The sequence below is a fragment of the Indicator indicator genome, chromosome 30 (assembly GCF_027791375.1).
Source record: "Indicator indicator isolate 239-I01 chromosome 30, UM_Iind_1.1, whole genome shotgun sequence".
Classification (NCBI taxonomy): domain Eukaryota; kingdom Metazoa; phylum Chordata; class Aves; order Piciformes; family Indicatoridae; genus Indicator; species Indicator indicator.
The window spans coordinates 13147591-13163391 of NC_072039.1; the positions used below are offsets into that span (position 1 = coordinate 13147591).

General features: G+C 57.9%; 1 protein-coding gene across 1 annotated transcript in view; it reads right to left on the reverse strand.

Annotated features, from left to right (window-relative positions):
- CAMKK1 (calcium/calmodulin dependent protein kinase kinase 1) overlaps nt 1-15801 on the reverse strand; it is a 56851-nt gene that overhangs the window by 17245 nt on the left and 23805 nt on the right. Inside the window, exons 8-11 of the mRNA XM_054394245.1 lie at nt 15661-15749; nt 7246-7445; nt 5302-5355; nt 2609-2682 (exon numbers count right to left, since the gene is read on the reverse strand). Of these exons, the coding sequence (XP_054250220.1) occupies nt 2609-2682; nt 5302-5355; nt 7246-7445; nt 15661-15749 (417 nt within the window). The remainder of the gene's footprint in view (nt 1-2608; nt 2683-5301; nt 5356-7245; nt 7446-15660; nt 15750-15801) is intronic.

The window sequence follows — 15801 nt, forward strand, 5'->3', positions numbered from 1 at the left end:
AGGGGAGGCTGCAAAGCTGCTGAGGGGCCTGGAGCAGCTCTGTGAGGAGCAAAGGCTGAGAGCCCTGGGGCTGAGAGCCTGCAGAAGAGCAGCCCCAGAGGGGAGCTGAGCAATGCTCAGCAAGAGCTAAAGGAGCTGTGGGGGGCAAGAGGCTGGGGCCAGACTCTGCTCAGTGGTGCCCAGGGACAGGCCAAGGGGCAACAAGGGGCACAAAGTGGAAGCCAGGAGGTTGCATGTGAAGAGGAGGAGAAAGTTGTTTGTTGTGAGGGTGCTGGAGGCCTGGAGCAGGCTGCCCAGAGAGGTTGTGGAGTGTCCTTGTGTGGAGAGCTTCCAAACCCCCCTGGGCATTGTGCTCCTGGCAAGCTGCTGTGGGTGCCCTGCTTTGGCAGGGGTTGGACTGGATGAGCTCCAGAGGTCCCTTCCAACCCCTCATGCTGGGTTCTGTGAAGCCTGTGTAGGTGTAAACCCTCACCTATGGCCCAGGCCTGGCTTGCTGGAACCTCTCCACACCCATCAGTGGGACCTGTGTTTGGCACCTAACGATGCCCTGACCTTTGGGGACAGATCCTTGGAGGTGTGCTCCACACATCCTTGGGGTAGGCTGCCCCAGCCTGAGCAGAGCTGGCTCCACCTGAGCTGTCTGTGCTTCCCAGCCAATGGAGAGGGAATTCCTGCAGCCCTGGCTGCTGGGCCAGCAGGCACCCAGCTACAGCAGATGTGTGAAGCAGCACAGGTGGAGCACCCTTGGCTTCCCCCAGACTCAGGAGTCAGCCTGGGACTGCCAAGGGGAGGCTCAGACCTTTGCTGTGGGTGAGCATCTCAGGAAACATTGCTGTGGAGGGTGGTGGTGGTGGTGGATGCTTGCAGCAGGGCTCCCTGGGCACAGCCCTCCCTCCCTCCCCAGCACCAGCTGTGCCTTCCAGGAGAGCCTGGATTTGCTCCTGCTTGCCTGCAGCCAAGGCAATGCATCCCCGTACTGCAGCTGGGGCAGGAAGGCCAAAACTGCTTTGCCTGCCTACTGTGCTTATTTGGGAAGGAAAATAAAGAGCCCAGCTTTAGCCACTTCATCTGACAGCAACCAGGAGAAACACATCCAACACCAGCAGGGAGTCACCAGAGGGCGAGAATGCCAAGGAGTGGCCAATGCATGAAGGGAAAGGAATGGTGGCCTGCTGGCACAGACCAAGTGGTATCACCTCCTGTCACATTCAGCTGACACACCACAAACACTCAGCTCCTGCCAGGCTGCCCTGACACACCACAAACACCACTCAGTGCCTCCACACTGAGTTCCCACTGCTCAACCCAAGCCAAGTGTCTCTGGCTTATCCCTCTGCCTTGTCCCCTGCTTCACTGACCAAAGCAGGGTGGGCAGGGAGCCTCTCAATAGCATAGAACCATGGAATTGTTTGGGCTGGAAAAGGCCTCCAAGATCATCCAGTCCAACACCAACCCAGCACCACCATGGCCACCAAACCCCAAGTGCCATGGGGACTCCACCACCTCCCTGGGCAGCCTGTTCCAATCCCTGACCACTCTTGCAGCAGAGAATTTTTTCCTCCTCTCCAATCTAACCCTTCCCTGGCACAATTTCAGGCCATTTCCTCTGTCTCTTTCCTCTTTCCTTCACCTTCTTTTGAGGTGCTTCAAAGCCCAGGCCAGCTCCCCAAGCTGACCCCAGTGCAGGTCCCTACCTGGAGCCAGAGGCTTTAGCAGGTGCTCAGAAGGAAAGTTCCTTTGATTTCCTGTCCCTGAGGAGCTCCTGATTAGCCCCAAGCTCAGTGTCCAGCTCCAGCTAACATCTTGGCAGAGCTGCAAAGTCTCCCTTTGGCTTTTGTCTCCTTTCTCAAGTTAGTCACAGTCACAGCTTCACAGACTGCATTGGACTGGAAGGGACCCTCAGAGGTCACCCCTGCAGGGACAGCTCCAGCTGGAGCAGGCTGCTCAGGGCCACATCAAGGCTGATCTTGAATGTCTGCAGGGATGGAGCTTCCACCACCCCTCTGGGCAGCCTGTTCCAGTGTCTCCCCAGCCTCACTGTGCAGAGCTCCCTCCTCATCTCCAGCCTACCTCTGCCCTGCTCCAGTTCCAAACCATTGCCTCTCATCCTATCCCCACAGGCCCTTGGGAACAGTCCCTGCCCAGCTCTCCTGGAGCCCCTTCAGGTATGGAAGGCTGCTCTTAAGGTGTCCCTGGAGCCTTCTCTTCTCCAGACTGAACAGCCCCAGCTCTCCCAGCCTGTTCCCTTGGCAGAGCTGTTCCAGCTGTCTGATCATCTTTGTGGCCTCCTCTGGACCCTCTCCACCAGGGCAGCTCTCTGACATCAGCATTTCTGCCCTCCATTGGAAGCTTTAAGACTGAGCTTGCCAGGGTGCTGGGCCAGCTCATCCCAGCTGCACTGGGACCTAGAGAGGTTGGACCAGATGGTCCTTGGGGTTCCTTCCAACCTGGCATTCTGTGACCTGGACAAACCCCATGTGAAGAACCCAGGAGAACCCAGAACACCTCACCTGCCCCTGCCTGTCCCTCCCTGGTGACCCTCCCAGCACTTAGCAACAAGACTGACAGCTGAACTTTATTCTCCAGTATCTGAGCAAAGTTTACTTACTCTTCTGGGAACTCCACAGGCTTGTTCTTGATCCTGTTATGCAGACCCAGAATATATTCATCTATAAAAGGGCACTGCAAAGCAAACAGAAGAGTTTCCAGTTGTCAGAGGTGCTGGCAGTGCTGGGGCTCCATCACTCACAGAGCAGACACTGACTGCTTGCGCTCTCTGGACTGCCACAGAGCTGGAAACAAAGAAATCCCCAAACACAACAAATTGATTTATTCCTTAGTACAAGATAAATGCAGGAGGACAGTGGAGGGCTCTGGGTTGGGATATCTCCCTCCTCCCAGCCTCCCAAGTAACCACCAGCTGCTCATGGACCTTTCTTCTGCTGCACCCCCACCTGCCCAATGCAGCCCCTGACACCAGCTTGTACCACTGCCTGGGGGGCTCTGGTGAGCAGCAGCACTTCACAGACTGCATTGGGCTGGGAGGGACCCTCCAAGGCCATCCTGTCCAGTTCCAACCCCCTGCAGGCAGCAGGGACACCTCCAGCTAGAGCAGGCTGCCCAGGAACACAGCAAGGCTGATCTTGAACACCTCCAGGCAGGAGGCAGCCACAGCCTCCCTGGGCAACCTGTGCCAGTCTCTCCCCACCCTCACTCTCAACAATTGCTTCCTCATCTCCACTCTCAATCTCCCCTCTCCCAGCTCAAAGCCATTGTCCCTCATCCTGTCACTCCCAGCCCTTGTGCAAAGTCCCTCCCCAGCTCTCCTGGAACCCTTCAGGTACTGGAAGGTTGCTCTAAGGTCTCCCTGGAGCCTCCTCTTCTCCAGGCTGAACAGCCCCAACTCTCTCATCCTGTCCCCATACGGGAGGTTCTCCAGCCTCTGATCATCTTTTTGGCCTCCTCTGGACCCTCTCCACCAGGTCCATGTGCTTCTTGTGCTGAGGGCCCCACAGCTGGACTCAGCACTGCAGAGTTCTGCTCCATTCAGATTCCTGCACACAAAGTCTGTTTGCACACTGGGCTCATGTCCAGCTGCATCCTGGCTCTCCCCAGCTGGGCAGGCAGCACTGGGGGTGTGCAGCTGAGCTGTGGTGAATGCAGTGGAGGATCAGCAGCAGCAGCAGCAGCTTGGCATCAACACTGCAGAGCAGGCATGGGCTGGGGGCTGCTGGTGGAGCCTGTTTCAGCCTGCCTGGCCAGAGGAAATCACCAGATCCAGAGCAGGTACAACACTGACTGCAGGATCAATGGAGCAGGCAAACACATCCTTCTGCTGGGATTTATGGTTCCCCCTTTCCTCCAGTGCTTGCCTCAGAGGGGAGAAATAGCACCAGGAGGCTGCAGCAGAATATAAAAATCAAGGTTCCAGCCTTCACTTGGGGATTTGGCCCGCAGGAGACATCCCTACAGACATAGGGCAGGGAGTGGTTTCCAGCCTGACTCCAGCAATGGACTTAGTTCTGCCTCTGCCATCTCCCCCAGCCACAGCTGGATGCCTCCTGCCTGAGTGGTGCTGTGCTGAGGTCCATCCCTGGAGAGCAGGCTCAGGTCACACAGACTGCAGGTGCTGTGCCCTGGTGAGCATGGGCTGGAACCAGGAGCTTGTGGCCACAGGGGAGGGAGGAGCCACGGCAAGGGATGGAGTTTGCAGGAGGCAGTAAGGTGAAAGGGTGGTCAGGGATTGGAGGTGGTGGCTGCCTTCCCCCTGGAGGTGTCCAAGGCCAGGCTGGATGAGGCCTTGGGCAATCAAGTGTAGTTTAGTGGGCACAGTGGTGTTGAGCCAGCAGTTGGATTGGTGCTCTTGGAGGTATTTCCAACCAACACTTCTCTGTGATTCCAGGAGGCAGTTCTGCAGAGCTGGCTCTGCCAGAGTGGTCTCCATCTGGCCCAGCTCAGCTCTGGCAGACAGAACTCTGCAAGCTGCAGCAGCCTGTCTCAGCCCTGTGCCTCTCCCCATGCCCTGTGCCTCTCTCCATGCCCTGCCTTGCTTCTAAACAAGTGGACAGGAGGGATCTGTGCCCATGCCCAGGGAATCCTGCTGGGAGCAAAGGCAGCCCCTTCCCACAGGACTGATGCGGATGTGTGGCTGCCAGCACTGGGGCTTTGGGCATGGACCCCAACCCCAGAGTCACCCGAGAACTTCTGCAGGAGCTGCCCTGAGCTGTGAGCTTCCCCACACTGCTTTAGCAAGCATGAGGCAGCCCTTGGTGTGAACCTACAGCCAGGGTGTGCTGAGTGAGCCCTGCAGGGACCATGGGCTGGCCAGCTGGGTCACAGCCTCAAAGGGTGGGTTGGGTTGGGAGGGACCTTAAAGCTCACCCAGCTCCAACCCCCTGCCTCCCACCAGCCCAGCTTGATCAGGGCCTCATCCAGCCTGGCCCTGCATACCCCCAGGCAGGGGACATCCACAGCCTCCCTGGGCAACCTGTGCCAGTGTCTCAGTTCCAGAGTCCAGTTCCTGGCAGCTCTGCTCTCTTGGGGCCAGGGCTGCTGTGAGGGGTTGGATTTCCAGGCTGGGTGAGCTGTTGCTGGTGCTGCCAGTGCTGCTCTGGGGGTGCAGCACAAACAACCGCTCTGAGGACAGGGGCCAGCTCTGGAAGCCACAGCTGCCAGTGCCATGGGCACAGAGCAGCTGGCAGCAGGCAGGTGATGCAGCTAAGATTTGCCTTTATTTGGAAAGGAATGGGGCAGAGGCCATGGGGGAGCCATGGGGCAGGGCCAAATTGAAACCCACCTTACCTTGCCATAAACAAAGCAGTACAGGGTGATGCCCATGGCCCACACGTCCAGAGCCTGAAAGAGAGCATTGCAGGAGTGAAGAGGATGCTGCACAGGGGTGAGAGAACCACAGAATCACAGAATGGTTTGGTTGGGAAAGGCCTCTGAGACCATCCAGTCCAACCAGCAACCCAGCACCACCATGGCCACCAAACCATGGCCCCAGGTGCCATGGCCACACCTTTCTGGAACCCCTCCAGGCATGGGGACTCCACCACCTCCCTGGGCAGCCTGTGCCAATCTCTGACCACTGCTGCAGCAAAGAAATTTTTCCTCCTTTCCAACCTACCCCTCCCCTGGCACAATTCCAGGCCATTTCCTCTCCTATCACCTGAGACTAGGGAGAAAGGACTGACCCTGACCTCACTGCAGCCTCCTCTCAGAGAGCTGTAGGAGCAATGAGGTCTCCCCTCAGCCTCCTCTTCTCCAGACTAAACACCCCCAGCTCCCTCAGCTGCTCCTCCCCAGCCCTGTTCTCCAGACCCTTCCCAGCTTTGTTGCCCTTCTCTGGACACACTCCAGCCCCTGGATGGTCTGCAGGAGCTGCATCTTCCCACCCCCCCAGCACATCCCTGGTGCTCATTTCACACTTTCTCCCTTACTGTGCAGCCTGTCTGAAGCTTGGCTCCTAAAGGCACTGCAGCATGACAGGGAATAAGAACTGTGCTGCTCCAGGTCCTGCCCTCCTTGTCCTTGCTGTGGAGCAGTGATCAGCAACCAGCTCCTTCTTACAGCTGACATCGTTCAGGGCTGAACCCCAAAGAGGAGCTGAGCCTCAAAAGTCATCTTCCAGGAAAAAAACCCAACAAACCACACTGGACTCTGTTCCCACACCTGCATCCCAACAACCCCAAGGAACACTTCTGGCTTGGAGCAGAGTAGCTGGAAAGATGCCCAAGGGAAAAGGACCTGGGGGGTTTTGGTTTTTTGGTTGCTGGGGGCTGAAGAGGAGCCAGGGGGTGCCCAGGAGGCCAAGGTGGCCTCCAGTATCCTGGCCTGGATCAGCAATGGTGTGGGCAGCAGGAGCAGGGCAGGGATTGTGCCCCTGGGCTGGGCACTGCTGAGGTCACACCAAAAGTGCTGGGTTCAGTTTTGGGCCCAGTGGAAGAAGGACACTGAGGGACTGGAGCAGGGCCAGAGAAGGGCAACAAAGCTGGGGAAGGGTCTGGAGAACAGGGCTGGGGAGGAGCAGCTGAGGGAGCTGGGGTGTTTACCCTTCAGAAGAGGAGGCTGAGGGAGACCTCATTGCTCTCTACAGCTCCTGAGAGGAGGCTGGAGCCAGGTGGGGGCTGGGCTCTGCTCCCAAGGAACAAGTGCTAGGACAAGAGGAAGCAGCCTCTTTAGGCCTGGGTTAGGTTGGACCTGAGGAAAATTTTCTTCCCCAGAAGGGTTGTCAAGGCCTGGCCCAGGCTGCCCAGGGCAGTGGTGGAGTCCCCATCCCTGGAGGGGTTTCCAAGCTGTGGAGCTGTGGTGCTGAGGGCCATGGCTCAGTGGTGCCCTGGCAGTGCTGGGGTAAGGGATGGACTGGATGAGCTTAGGAGGTCTCCTCCAACCCAAAGGATTCTGTGATCCATCTCAGCACTTCCCACTGCCCCTTGTTTTCAGGGGATCAAGACATGAACCTCGGTGCCCAGCACCCCCTGTGGCTCTTGACTGTTCTGGAAGGGAATCAAGAGTTTTTCCCCTTCCTTCTGGGCAGGGAGAAGGCTCAGCCCTGGCTCCTGCCTGGGTAGAGATCCCCAGCAGCACACAGCAGCCAGGCTGAGTCCTGCCCGCACAGCCCCAGAGATTCAGCCTCACTTCCCCCACCCCATCCCCGCCAGGGGGCAGCACACGGAGGGTGCAGGGGTGCTGCTGCCCTGCATGCCGTGCCTGGGGGCCCGGGGGCTGGAGCAAGGCCCCCACCTTGCCACTGAAGCTCTGGCCAGTGTGTGAGAGGGCCTCTGGGGCCATGAAGGCTGGCGTCCCCGCCGTGCCGCGCAGCTGCGCGTCGCTGCCCTCGAACTGGTTGCTGACGCCGAAGTCGGCGATCTTGACGTGGCCATCGTCCCCCAGCAGCAGGTTGGAAGGTTTGATGTCCCTATGGATGATCTTCTGGTAGTGCACTAGGGAAGAGCACACACAGTAGCTGTCTGCCACGGAGCCAGCACAGCCAGGGGGGAGGAACCTCCGCAGGAAGGGAGGGCAAGGTGCCAGCTCGGGGGCTCGCTCCGTACTGCTGCTGGGTGGCACTGGGATGTGGCAAAGCTCCAGCTCCTGGAGACCTTCCTCCCCAGTGTCCCACTGGGCATAGTCCCACACTCTGCTACACCTCTGTCCCCAGGAATGGTGCCAAGGACAGCCATGAGCCCCAAACCACCCAACCAGCTGAGCACAGGCACTGCTGAGCTCTCTCGAGCTCTGCTTCCGGCTGGAGCCCACAAAAAGCCTCAGCTGGTTCTGCATCACTCCAGTGCCCAGCACTGCACACAGCTGCAGCCACTCCTGCACTCAGAGCCATGCTCACACCTCTGCCACACTGCCCTCCAGAGTCAGGCTGCTCCTGCCTTCTGGTCCTTCACTGCATGAGGCTGTAGCAAAGACTGCAGCTCTGTGCTGGCCCTGTGAGCCCAGCTGTGCACAGCTGCTGAAGTGCTCAGACAGAATGACAAAGCCCCTTACAGAGAGCTGCTCCCTCCCTGCACGTGTCCAAGGCCAGGCTGGATGAGGCCCTGAGCAACCTGGGCTGGTGGGAGGTGTCCCTGCCCATGGCAAGGGGTTGGAGCTGGATGAGCTTTCAGGTCCCTTCCAACCCAAACTTTCTGTGAGAGCTTGGAGGCTGAGGATGGCCTGAAAGCATCACAGCAAAGTGCCTCTGCTGAGAAGCTGTCTGGGGAGCAGCACTGCAGCTGCAGGAAGGCCATTTCTGGGGCACTGAGTGAGGCAGGGAGCTGCAGGACAGTGGCTGACTTCTCAGGAACTTCGAGAAAACCTTTAAAGTTCAGAAAAACAGCTCTCAGGCCATGGAATGACCCAAAAGCAGAACTCCAGTGAACCCAGGAGACTTCACTGCACAGGAGAGGAAATCCTCCAAGGCTGTAGTGCCCTTCCCAGGGCAAGAGGACCCCTCCAGCTCCCTCCAGCCCTGGCCCCAAGCATCATTTCCACATTTCCCTCTTGCCCAGGGAGCATTGTTTGTGTTGGTGCCTCCCCAGGAGCACTGCTCATATCTCTATGTAAGTAGGCAGTTGGCTGGTGGAAAATGCTGGTCAGACCCTTTCCTGCTTTACAAACCTGAACACCCTGCCCTAGGGCAGCCTGCCCTCAGGAGCAGCCCAGCTTCTGCTCCAGCACCAAGCAAGAATAAACTTCAGGAACCTTTCTGCTCCTCTCAAGGCAGCTTTGCAGCAGCCTACAACTGGGCAGGGCATATCACACCTGCAGATGCTCCTTCTGCAAGGACCTCTCCTTAGCTTGCAGCAGTGCTGGGGGAATGTTGTCCTTGACATGGGGAAGAGCTGATCAGGAGACCTAACACAAGAGCAGACTCTTCCAGATGACAGAATCCCAACATATTGGGGTTGGAAGGGACCTCTGGAGCTCATCCAGTCCAACCCCTGCTAGAGCAGGGCACCCACAGCAGCTTGTCCAGGAGGAGTTTGGAAGCTCTCCACACAAGGACACTCCACAACCTCTCTGGGCAGCCTGCTCCAGGCCTCCAGCACTCTCACAACAACTTTCTCCTCCTCTCTAGATGGAATCTTCCGGCTTCTACTTTGTGCCCCTTGCTGCCCCTTGTCCTGTCCCTGGGCACCACTGAGCAGAGTCTGGCCCCAGCCTCTTGCCTCCCACAGCTCCTTTAGCTCTTGCTGAGCATTGCTCAGCTCCCCTCTGGGGCTGCTTCTCCACCACAGCTGTAACATTTGTAAGGGCAAGAGCTCACATCTGCCAGGAATGCATTTGGTGTGGAGCTGCTAAGCTGATGGAGGCAACCTGAAGCCCCTTTGCTGCTCTGCAGAGCCTCAGCCCCAGGCTGCCTTCTGCCCTGCACTGCTGTCCCAAACAGCCTTATCCTCTCCTCTGCTCTGCCACTGCTGCAAGTCAGTGCAGCACAAGCTGCAGAGAGAAGAGGAAAAGCTTTCCAAAAATCATCCCCAAGCCCTGTACAGGCAACAGATCAGAACCTGGCTTGTGAGACAGTTGCAGGCTGAAGCAGGAGAGCTCCTCTGCAGGACATCAACACTAAGCTCAGGAGATCCTTCCAACCCAAACCCAGGTCTCTTGCAGGCACACTGCAGGGAGCAGGGCAGGGAGTGGTGCATTCAGCAGGGCTGGCCAAAGGCTGGGCACAGGCTGACTGGCTAAGTGCTGGGATGTGCCTGCAATGACAGGAGCATCAGTACCAGGCACTGGGCAAGCAGCCTGGGGACAGAGCTGTCCTGGGGAAGGGATCTGTTACAGCAGCACCACCTGCAGTGCCAGCACCACCTGCAGTGCCAGCACAGAGGGCAGGGTGGTGCCAGCCCTGCAGAACCCCAGAGGGGGCTGAGCAGCTCAGATGTAAAAGCCTACCCCTGATAACCACCCCGGGTGCTGATGCCCGTGCACAAGGGGCAGCAGTGCCCAGAGCCACCCTGAGCCACCCACGGGCAGCAGGGCACAGCTGCAGGCAGCTGAACACAATCAGCAGCACAATGAACCCTCTGAATCCACCAGCCTGAAGCAGCTGGCAGCAAGTTCCTTCCCTCTGCTGTGTGAGAGCAGCAGGCAGGAAAGGCACCTTCCTGAGGGCTGCTGAACTTTACTGGGAGGGTGCTGGAGCCTGGAGCAGGCTGCCCAGAGAGCTTGTGGAGTCTCCTGCTGTGGAGAGCTTCCAAACCCCCCTGGAAGTGTGCCTGTGTGATCTGCCCTGGGTGGTCCTGGTTGGACTTGATGACCTCTGGAGGTCCCTTCCACCCCTCAGCATTCTATGATTCTGTGATTCAGTGCCACTGGAAGCCAGGACCAGAGGTCCCAGAAACAAACCACTGGGCTTAAGGACAGGCTGTGACAGCTGCTGGAGAGCAGGAGCAGGGCTGGGTCAGGCACCTGAGTGAAAGGTTCTTTAAAGAAACACAAACCAGGCTCACTGCTGCTGCCCCTGAACTTGCTCCAGCAGGGCTTGGGGTGGTTCTTCCTTTAAGCCAACCCAGGACCTCCCTTGAGTTCCCTTCATGGGGAACTGGGGCTCCTGCCTGAGTCTTTGAGGCAGCTCCCAGCTGCTGTGTCCCACTCAGGGTGCTGAGTCTGGTGCTGATAGGAACAGTCACCAGGCAGGCAGACACCAGCCCTGCTGAGGCCTCCCTCAGACCCACACCAGACAGCCATGGGGACGTGGCCTTGGCAAGGACCATCCATCAGTGCTGCCCTCTCAGGCCCCATGTGCCCCACGAGGGGACATAAGCAGTCCTGAGCCACTGCTTCCCATGCAGGTGTAGCTGTCTGTATCCCTCCCGAGGTCCAGCTGGCACTCAGCTGCCCAGAGCAGAGCTCCTCACTGCAGCCACTCTGGAGAAATAACAAAAGGGTTCCATGTGTTGCTTGTGCCTGGGGAGGACTTTGCTCTGAAAGCAGAGGAGAGCAGCCCAGAGGCAACCTCCCCTGGGCTCCAGGACCATAGAACCACAGAATGGGTTGGAAGGGACCTTAAAGCTCATCCAGTTCCAACCCCCTGCCATGGGCAGGACACCTCCCACCAGCCCAGGTTGCTCAGGGCCTCATCCAGCCTGGCCTTGAACACCTCCAGGCAGGAGGCAGCCACAGCCTCCCTGGGCAACCTGTTCCAGTCTCTCCCTAGCCTCATGGGGAAGAAATCCTTCCTAATGTCTCATCTAAATCCAGATTCTCCCAGCTCTAAGCCATTGACCCTCATCCTGTCACTCCCAGCCCTTGTCCAAAGTTCCTCCCCAGCTCTCCTGGAGCCCCTTCTGGTACTGGGAGGCTGCTCTAAGGTCTCCCTGGAGCCTTCTCTTCTCCCGGCTGAACAGCCCCAACTCTCTCAGCCTGTCCCCAGAGGGGAGGTTCTCTCCTCTGAGCATTTTTGTGGCCTCCTCTGGAGCCTCTCCAACAGTTCCATGTCCTTGTGTTGGAGGCTCCAGAGCTGGACACAGGACTCCAGGTGGGGTCTCAGCAGAGCAGAGCAAATCCTGCTGCCAGCTGCTCTGCACTGGCTGTGCTGCCAGCCCTGACTCAAACCTGGATCAGTTCCCCTCCATAATGAACATGGAATGCTGTGAGCTACTGCAGAGCCCTCAGGGCAAACCGTGGCTGCAGCACTGCACTGCACTGGGTGGTATTGCAGCCATCCTTTGGTGCTTTTCAGGTCTGTTGCAGCTGAAGAGCAATGCCTTGGGTTTGTAGAGCATCCTGCAGAGGAAGATCCCAGAGCACAGTGGCCACAGCTGATGCCAAGTGTCACACAGCCACCCTGGGGCTGAAGCAGGTGCCAGGTGGAGGTGCCTGTGCTACATGTTCACCACAACTGGGCTCACAAATCCTCACCAGGCACAGCTGAAGCTGGGTTTGGTCAAACCCTAGAGCCTCAGGGTGCTCAAGCCCTCAAGGGCAATCAGGTCTGAAAGTCCAGGGGTGCAGCGGCTGTGAATTGGGGCAGGGTGAAGGTCCTGGGGAACCACGGCTGTAAACTGTGCCCTGAGCTGGGAACCCTGAAGCACTCCCACCTTGCAGTGAGGGTCAGGCAGGGCTGATCCTCAGTGGCTGTGGTGCAGTGGATGGGGTAGAGGAAGGGGCAAGATGCTGGGGAGGGTCTGAGCTGCTGGCAGCACACAGCCCTGTTGGGCTCTCCACAGCTCTGCTGCTGCTCTCCCTGCCTGCTCCATCACTGCTCCTTAGCCAGGCCCTGCTAGCATCTCATTTCAGCCCTCTGGCTGCCTTGGGAGGGACCAACAAGGTGCAAGGTGCTAATGCTGCATGTTGCTAGACACCACAGGCTGTTTGGAGACCAGAGTTTCCTTCTCATTTAGAAACAAGTGCCTGGGATCTTCCTCCAGAGGAACAGCCAGGGAAGGCTAAGAGCCAGCAGAAGTGCTGCTGAGAGGCTGTTTCCTGGCCCCTTGGTGCCTTTTGCTGCATTCCCTGCTGCAAACCTGGGAGCTGCAGCAGGTTAGCACTGACTTGCTAAAAACTCATTTAAAAATGATCCCAATAAAACCTTGCCTTGCACTGGCACATCCTGCTCCTTGCTGAGGCCAAGGCTGAAGTGCACTTGACCAAACCCAGAATCCCATCCCCATCCAAGGACAAGAGCAGCCCACATGGTGCTGCTGCAGTCTGCTTAGCATGACTCTCACATCAGCCCTCCAGCAGAGCACTGACTGAACACCTCCCGGGGGAACTACTGAGCTCAAAGCAGGAGGCAGCCTTTGAAGCCAGCTCTGCACTTGTCTGCAATGCTCCACCCAGACAGGGAGGTGGTGGAGTCACCACCCCTAGAGGTGTTAAAAACCCATACTGACCTGGCACCTGGGGACAGGCTTTGGTGGCCATGGTGGTGTTGGGCTGAGGGTTGGACTTGATGGTCTTAGATTCACAGAATGGGTTGGCTTGGGAGGGACCTCAGAGACCATCCAGTTCCAACCCCCTGCCATGGGCAGGGACACCTCCCACCAGCCCAGGTTGCTCAGGGCCTCATCCAGCCTGGCCTTGAACACCTCCAGGCAGGAGGCAGCCACAACCTCTCTGGGCAACCTGTGCCAGTCTCTCCCCACCCTCACTCTCAACAATTGCTTCCTCACCTCCAGTCTCACTCTCCCCTCTCCCAGCTCAAAGCCATTGTCCCTCATCCTGGCACTCCCAGCCCTTGTCCAAAGTCCCTCTAAGCTCTCCTGGAGCCCCTTCAGGTACTGGAAGGCTGCTCTAAGGTCTCCCTGGAGCCTTCTCTTCTCCAGGTTGAACTCTCCCCAACTCTCTCAGCCTGTCCCCACAGGGGAGGTTCTCCAGCCTCTGATCATCTTCATGGCTTCCTCTGAACCCTCTCCAAGAGTTCAATGATCTTAGAGGTTTTTCCAACCTCAACAATTCTATGCTGTGGACACAGAGGACTGTGCCAGGGGAACACATCCCTTCTGTGCCAGCTCACTGCTGGGGTTTGCTGTGGCAGCTGGGCTGAGGTTCCCAGCTCTGACTTTCTCAGCTCTGTTTACCCTCTTGCTGCATCCCTAAAACCTCTGACACCTGAAGATGTTTAAACCCAGGTCACACAAATGGGGATCCCAACACTTAGCACTGCCCAACCCTTTGGAGGAGATCAGCTTCCACTTGTGCTGCATTGTCAGCAGCCAGCTGGCAGAAGGGACAGGTGTAGGGCACTGCCAGTGGGAAGCAGTGGGGAAGGAAGGAGAAGCAGCCTTGCCAAAGGATGCCCTTCTACAGCTGTCCTCCAGCCCACAGGAGCACAGCAGAAACCAGCAGTGACAGAAGACACAGCTACACCTGTGTCAGCATGCAAGGACACAGGGAGCAGAGTACATGGGGCAGGGACTGCAAAGCATCCTGCAGTGTCCATGCCCAGGTAACTGCAGCAATCAACAGCCCCAGTGCCTCAGCTCTCTGAAGAGGCTGAAGCACATCTGAAGGGTCTGGAGAACAGGGCTAGGGAGGAGCAGCTGAGGGGCCTGAGGTTGTTCAGCCTGGAGAAGAGGAGGCTGAGGAGAGACCTCATTGCTCTCTACAGCTCCTGAGAGGAGGCTGGAGCCAGGTGGGGGTTGGGCTCTTTTACCCAGGACCAAGTGAAGGCCAAGAGGAAGCAGCCTCTTTAGGCCTGGGTTAGGTTGGACCTGAGGAAAATTTTCTTCCCCAGAAGGGTTGTCAAGGCCTGGCCCAGGCTGCCCAGGGCAGTGGTGGAGTCCCCATCCCTGGAGGTGTTTCAAAGCTGTGGAGAAGTGGTGCTGAAGGCCATGGTTCAGTGGTGCCCTGGCAGTGCTGGGGTAAGGGCTGGACTCTAAAATCTTAAAAGGTCTCTTCCAAGCAAAATGACTCTTGAGTCTCTCTCTCTGATCTGCCCCACCAGCTAATTCCTCTCAGTCACACAGAAAGTCCTCAGGGATCAGAATCAGCAACACCTGCAGCTACCTGAGAGGTTTTGTGTTTGGTTTCTTTTTAATTACCTAAGCAGAGCTGCTCTGCAGATGATAAAACAGAAGGCAGCTCCTCTTCTCCTGCTGGTGTCACAGCTCCCAGCACCTTGCAGCTGGAGCTGCAGCTGAGAGCCCTCTCCTCAGCTCTCAGCTTGCTCAGGCAGGAGAGGAGCAGAGAAGGAGCAGGTCCCCATCTCCCACACAAGAATGAATGGAGGCACAGAAGCATCAAGGACCTTGCTAGGAATCACAGCAGAGCATGCAGCAGCACCACCACAGAGCCATGTCCCAGCTCTGCTGGCCCACCAAGATGAGCTCTCAGAAGCCAAGAGCCAAACCAGGGCAAACCCAGGGCCCCATGGGTGCAGCAGCCCCAGGCTGAGCTGCAGCTGATGAGCTGCAGCAGGGACAAGCCTGTGCTGACTCAGCTGTTGATCCATTTGCTTAAATTTCCTCTTAAGATGATGGAGATGGCCCTCACATGCTGATGATCAGGCAGATGAAGTCTCATCTCCATGAGGCCAGCTCTGGTCTGCACGTCAGGCACTCTGGTACTGCTCCAGCTGCCACCCTTGGTGTCCCCAGTCACGGCTGAGGGGGACAGGAGGACTTTGCTGCAGGAAGGCCAAGGCCTTTCAGCCACACTGACAGCAGCTGCTACAGGCTGAGGGGAGTCCTCGTGGCTCTCTACAGACCCCCGTAAGGAGGCTGGAACCAGGTGGGGGTTGGGCTCTCCTAGCAAGTGAAAGGACAAGAGGAGACAGCCTCAGGATGCCCCAGGGGAGGTTTAGCTTGGACAGCAGAAGAAATTTCTTCACTGAAAGGGTTCTCAAAGGCTAGCACAGGCTGCCCAGGGAGGTGGTTGAATGCCCATCCCTGGAGGGGCGTAAAATCCAGAGAGATGTGGTGCTGAGGGCCATGCTTCAGCACCAGACTTGGCAGAGTCAGAGAATGGTTGGACTCAGTGATCACAGAACAGTTGGGCTGGGAAGGGCTCTGCAGGCTTCACCCCCAGCCTGTGTTGGTATCAGGGCTGGCACCAGCCCTCGTGCAGGACCTCGCAGACCTGACACTGCCTGCTTGTGCTCCTCAGGATGGGCACTCAGCCCCAGCCCTGCTGGGAGGAGCCTGGCTGAGCAGGTGCCCGGCTGAGCAGGTGCCTGGCTGGGCAGGTGCCAGCACAGCTGTTCCCCACAGCAGTACTCACAGTACTCGATGCCCAGCACCATGTCTCGGAAGTAGAGCCGAGCCTGCTCCTCACCGAAGGGCTGCTCGCTGGGCACCTCCATCACAGGCCTGGGGGGAGAGGGACAGGGACTGAGGACATTGCACAAGGACAGGAATGCTC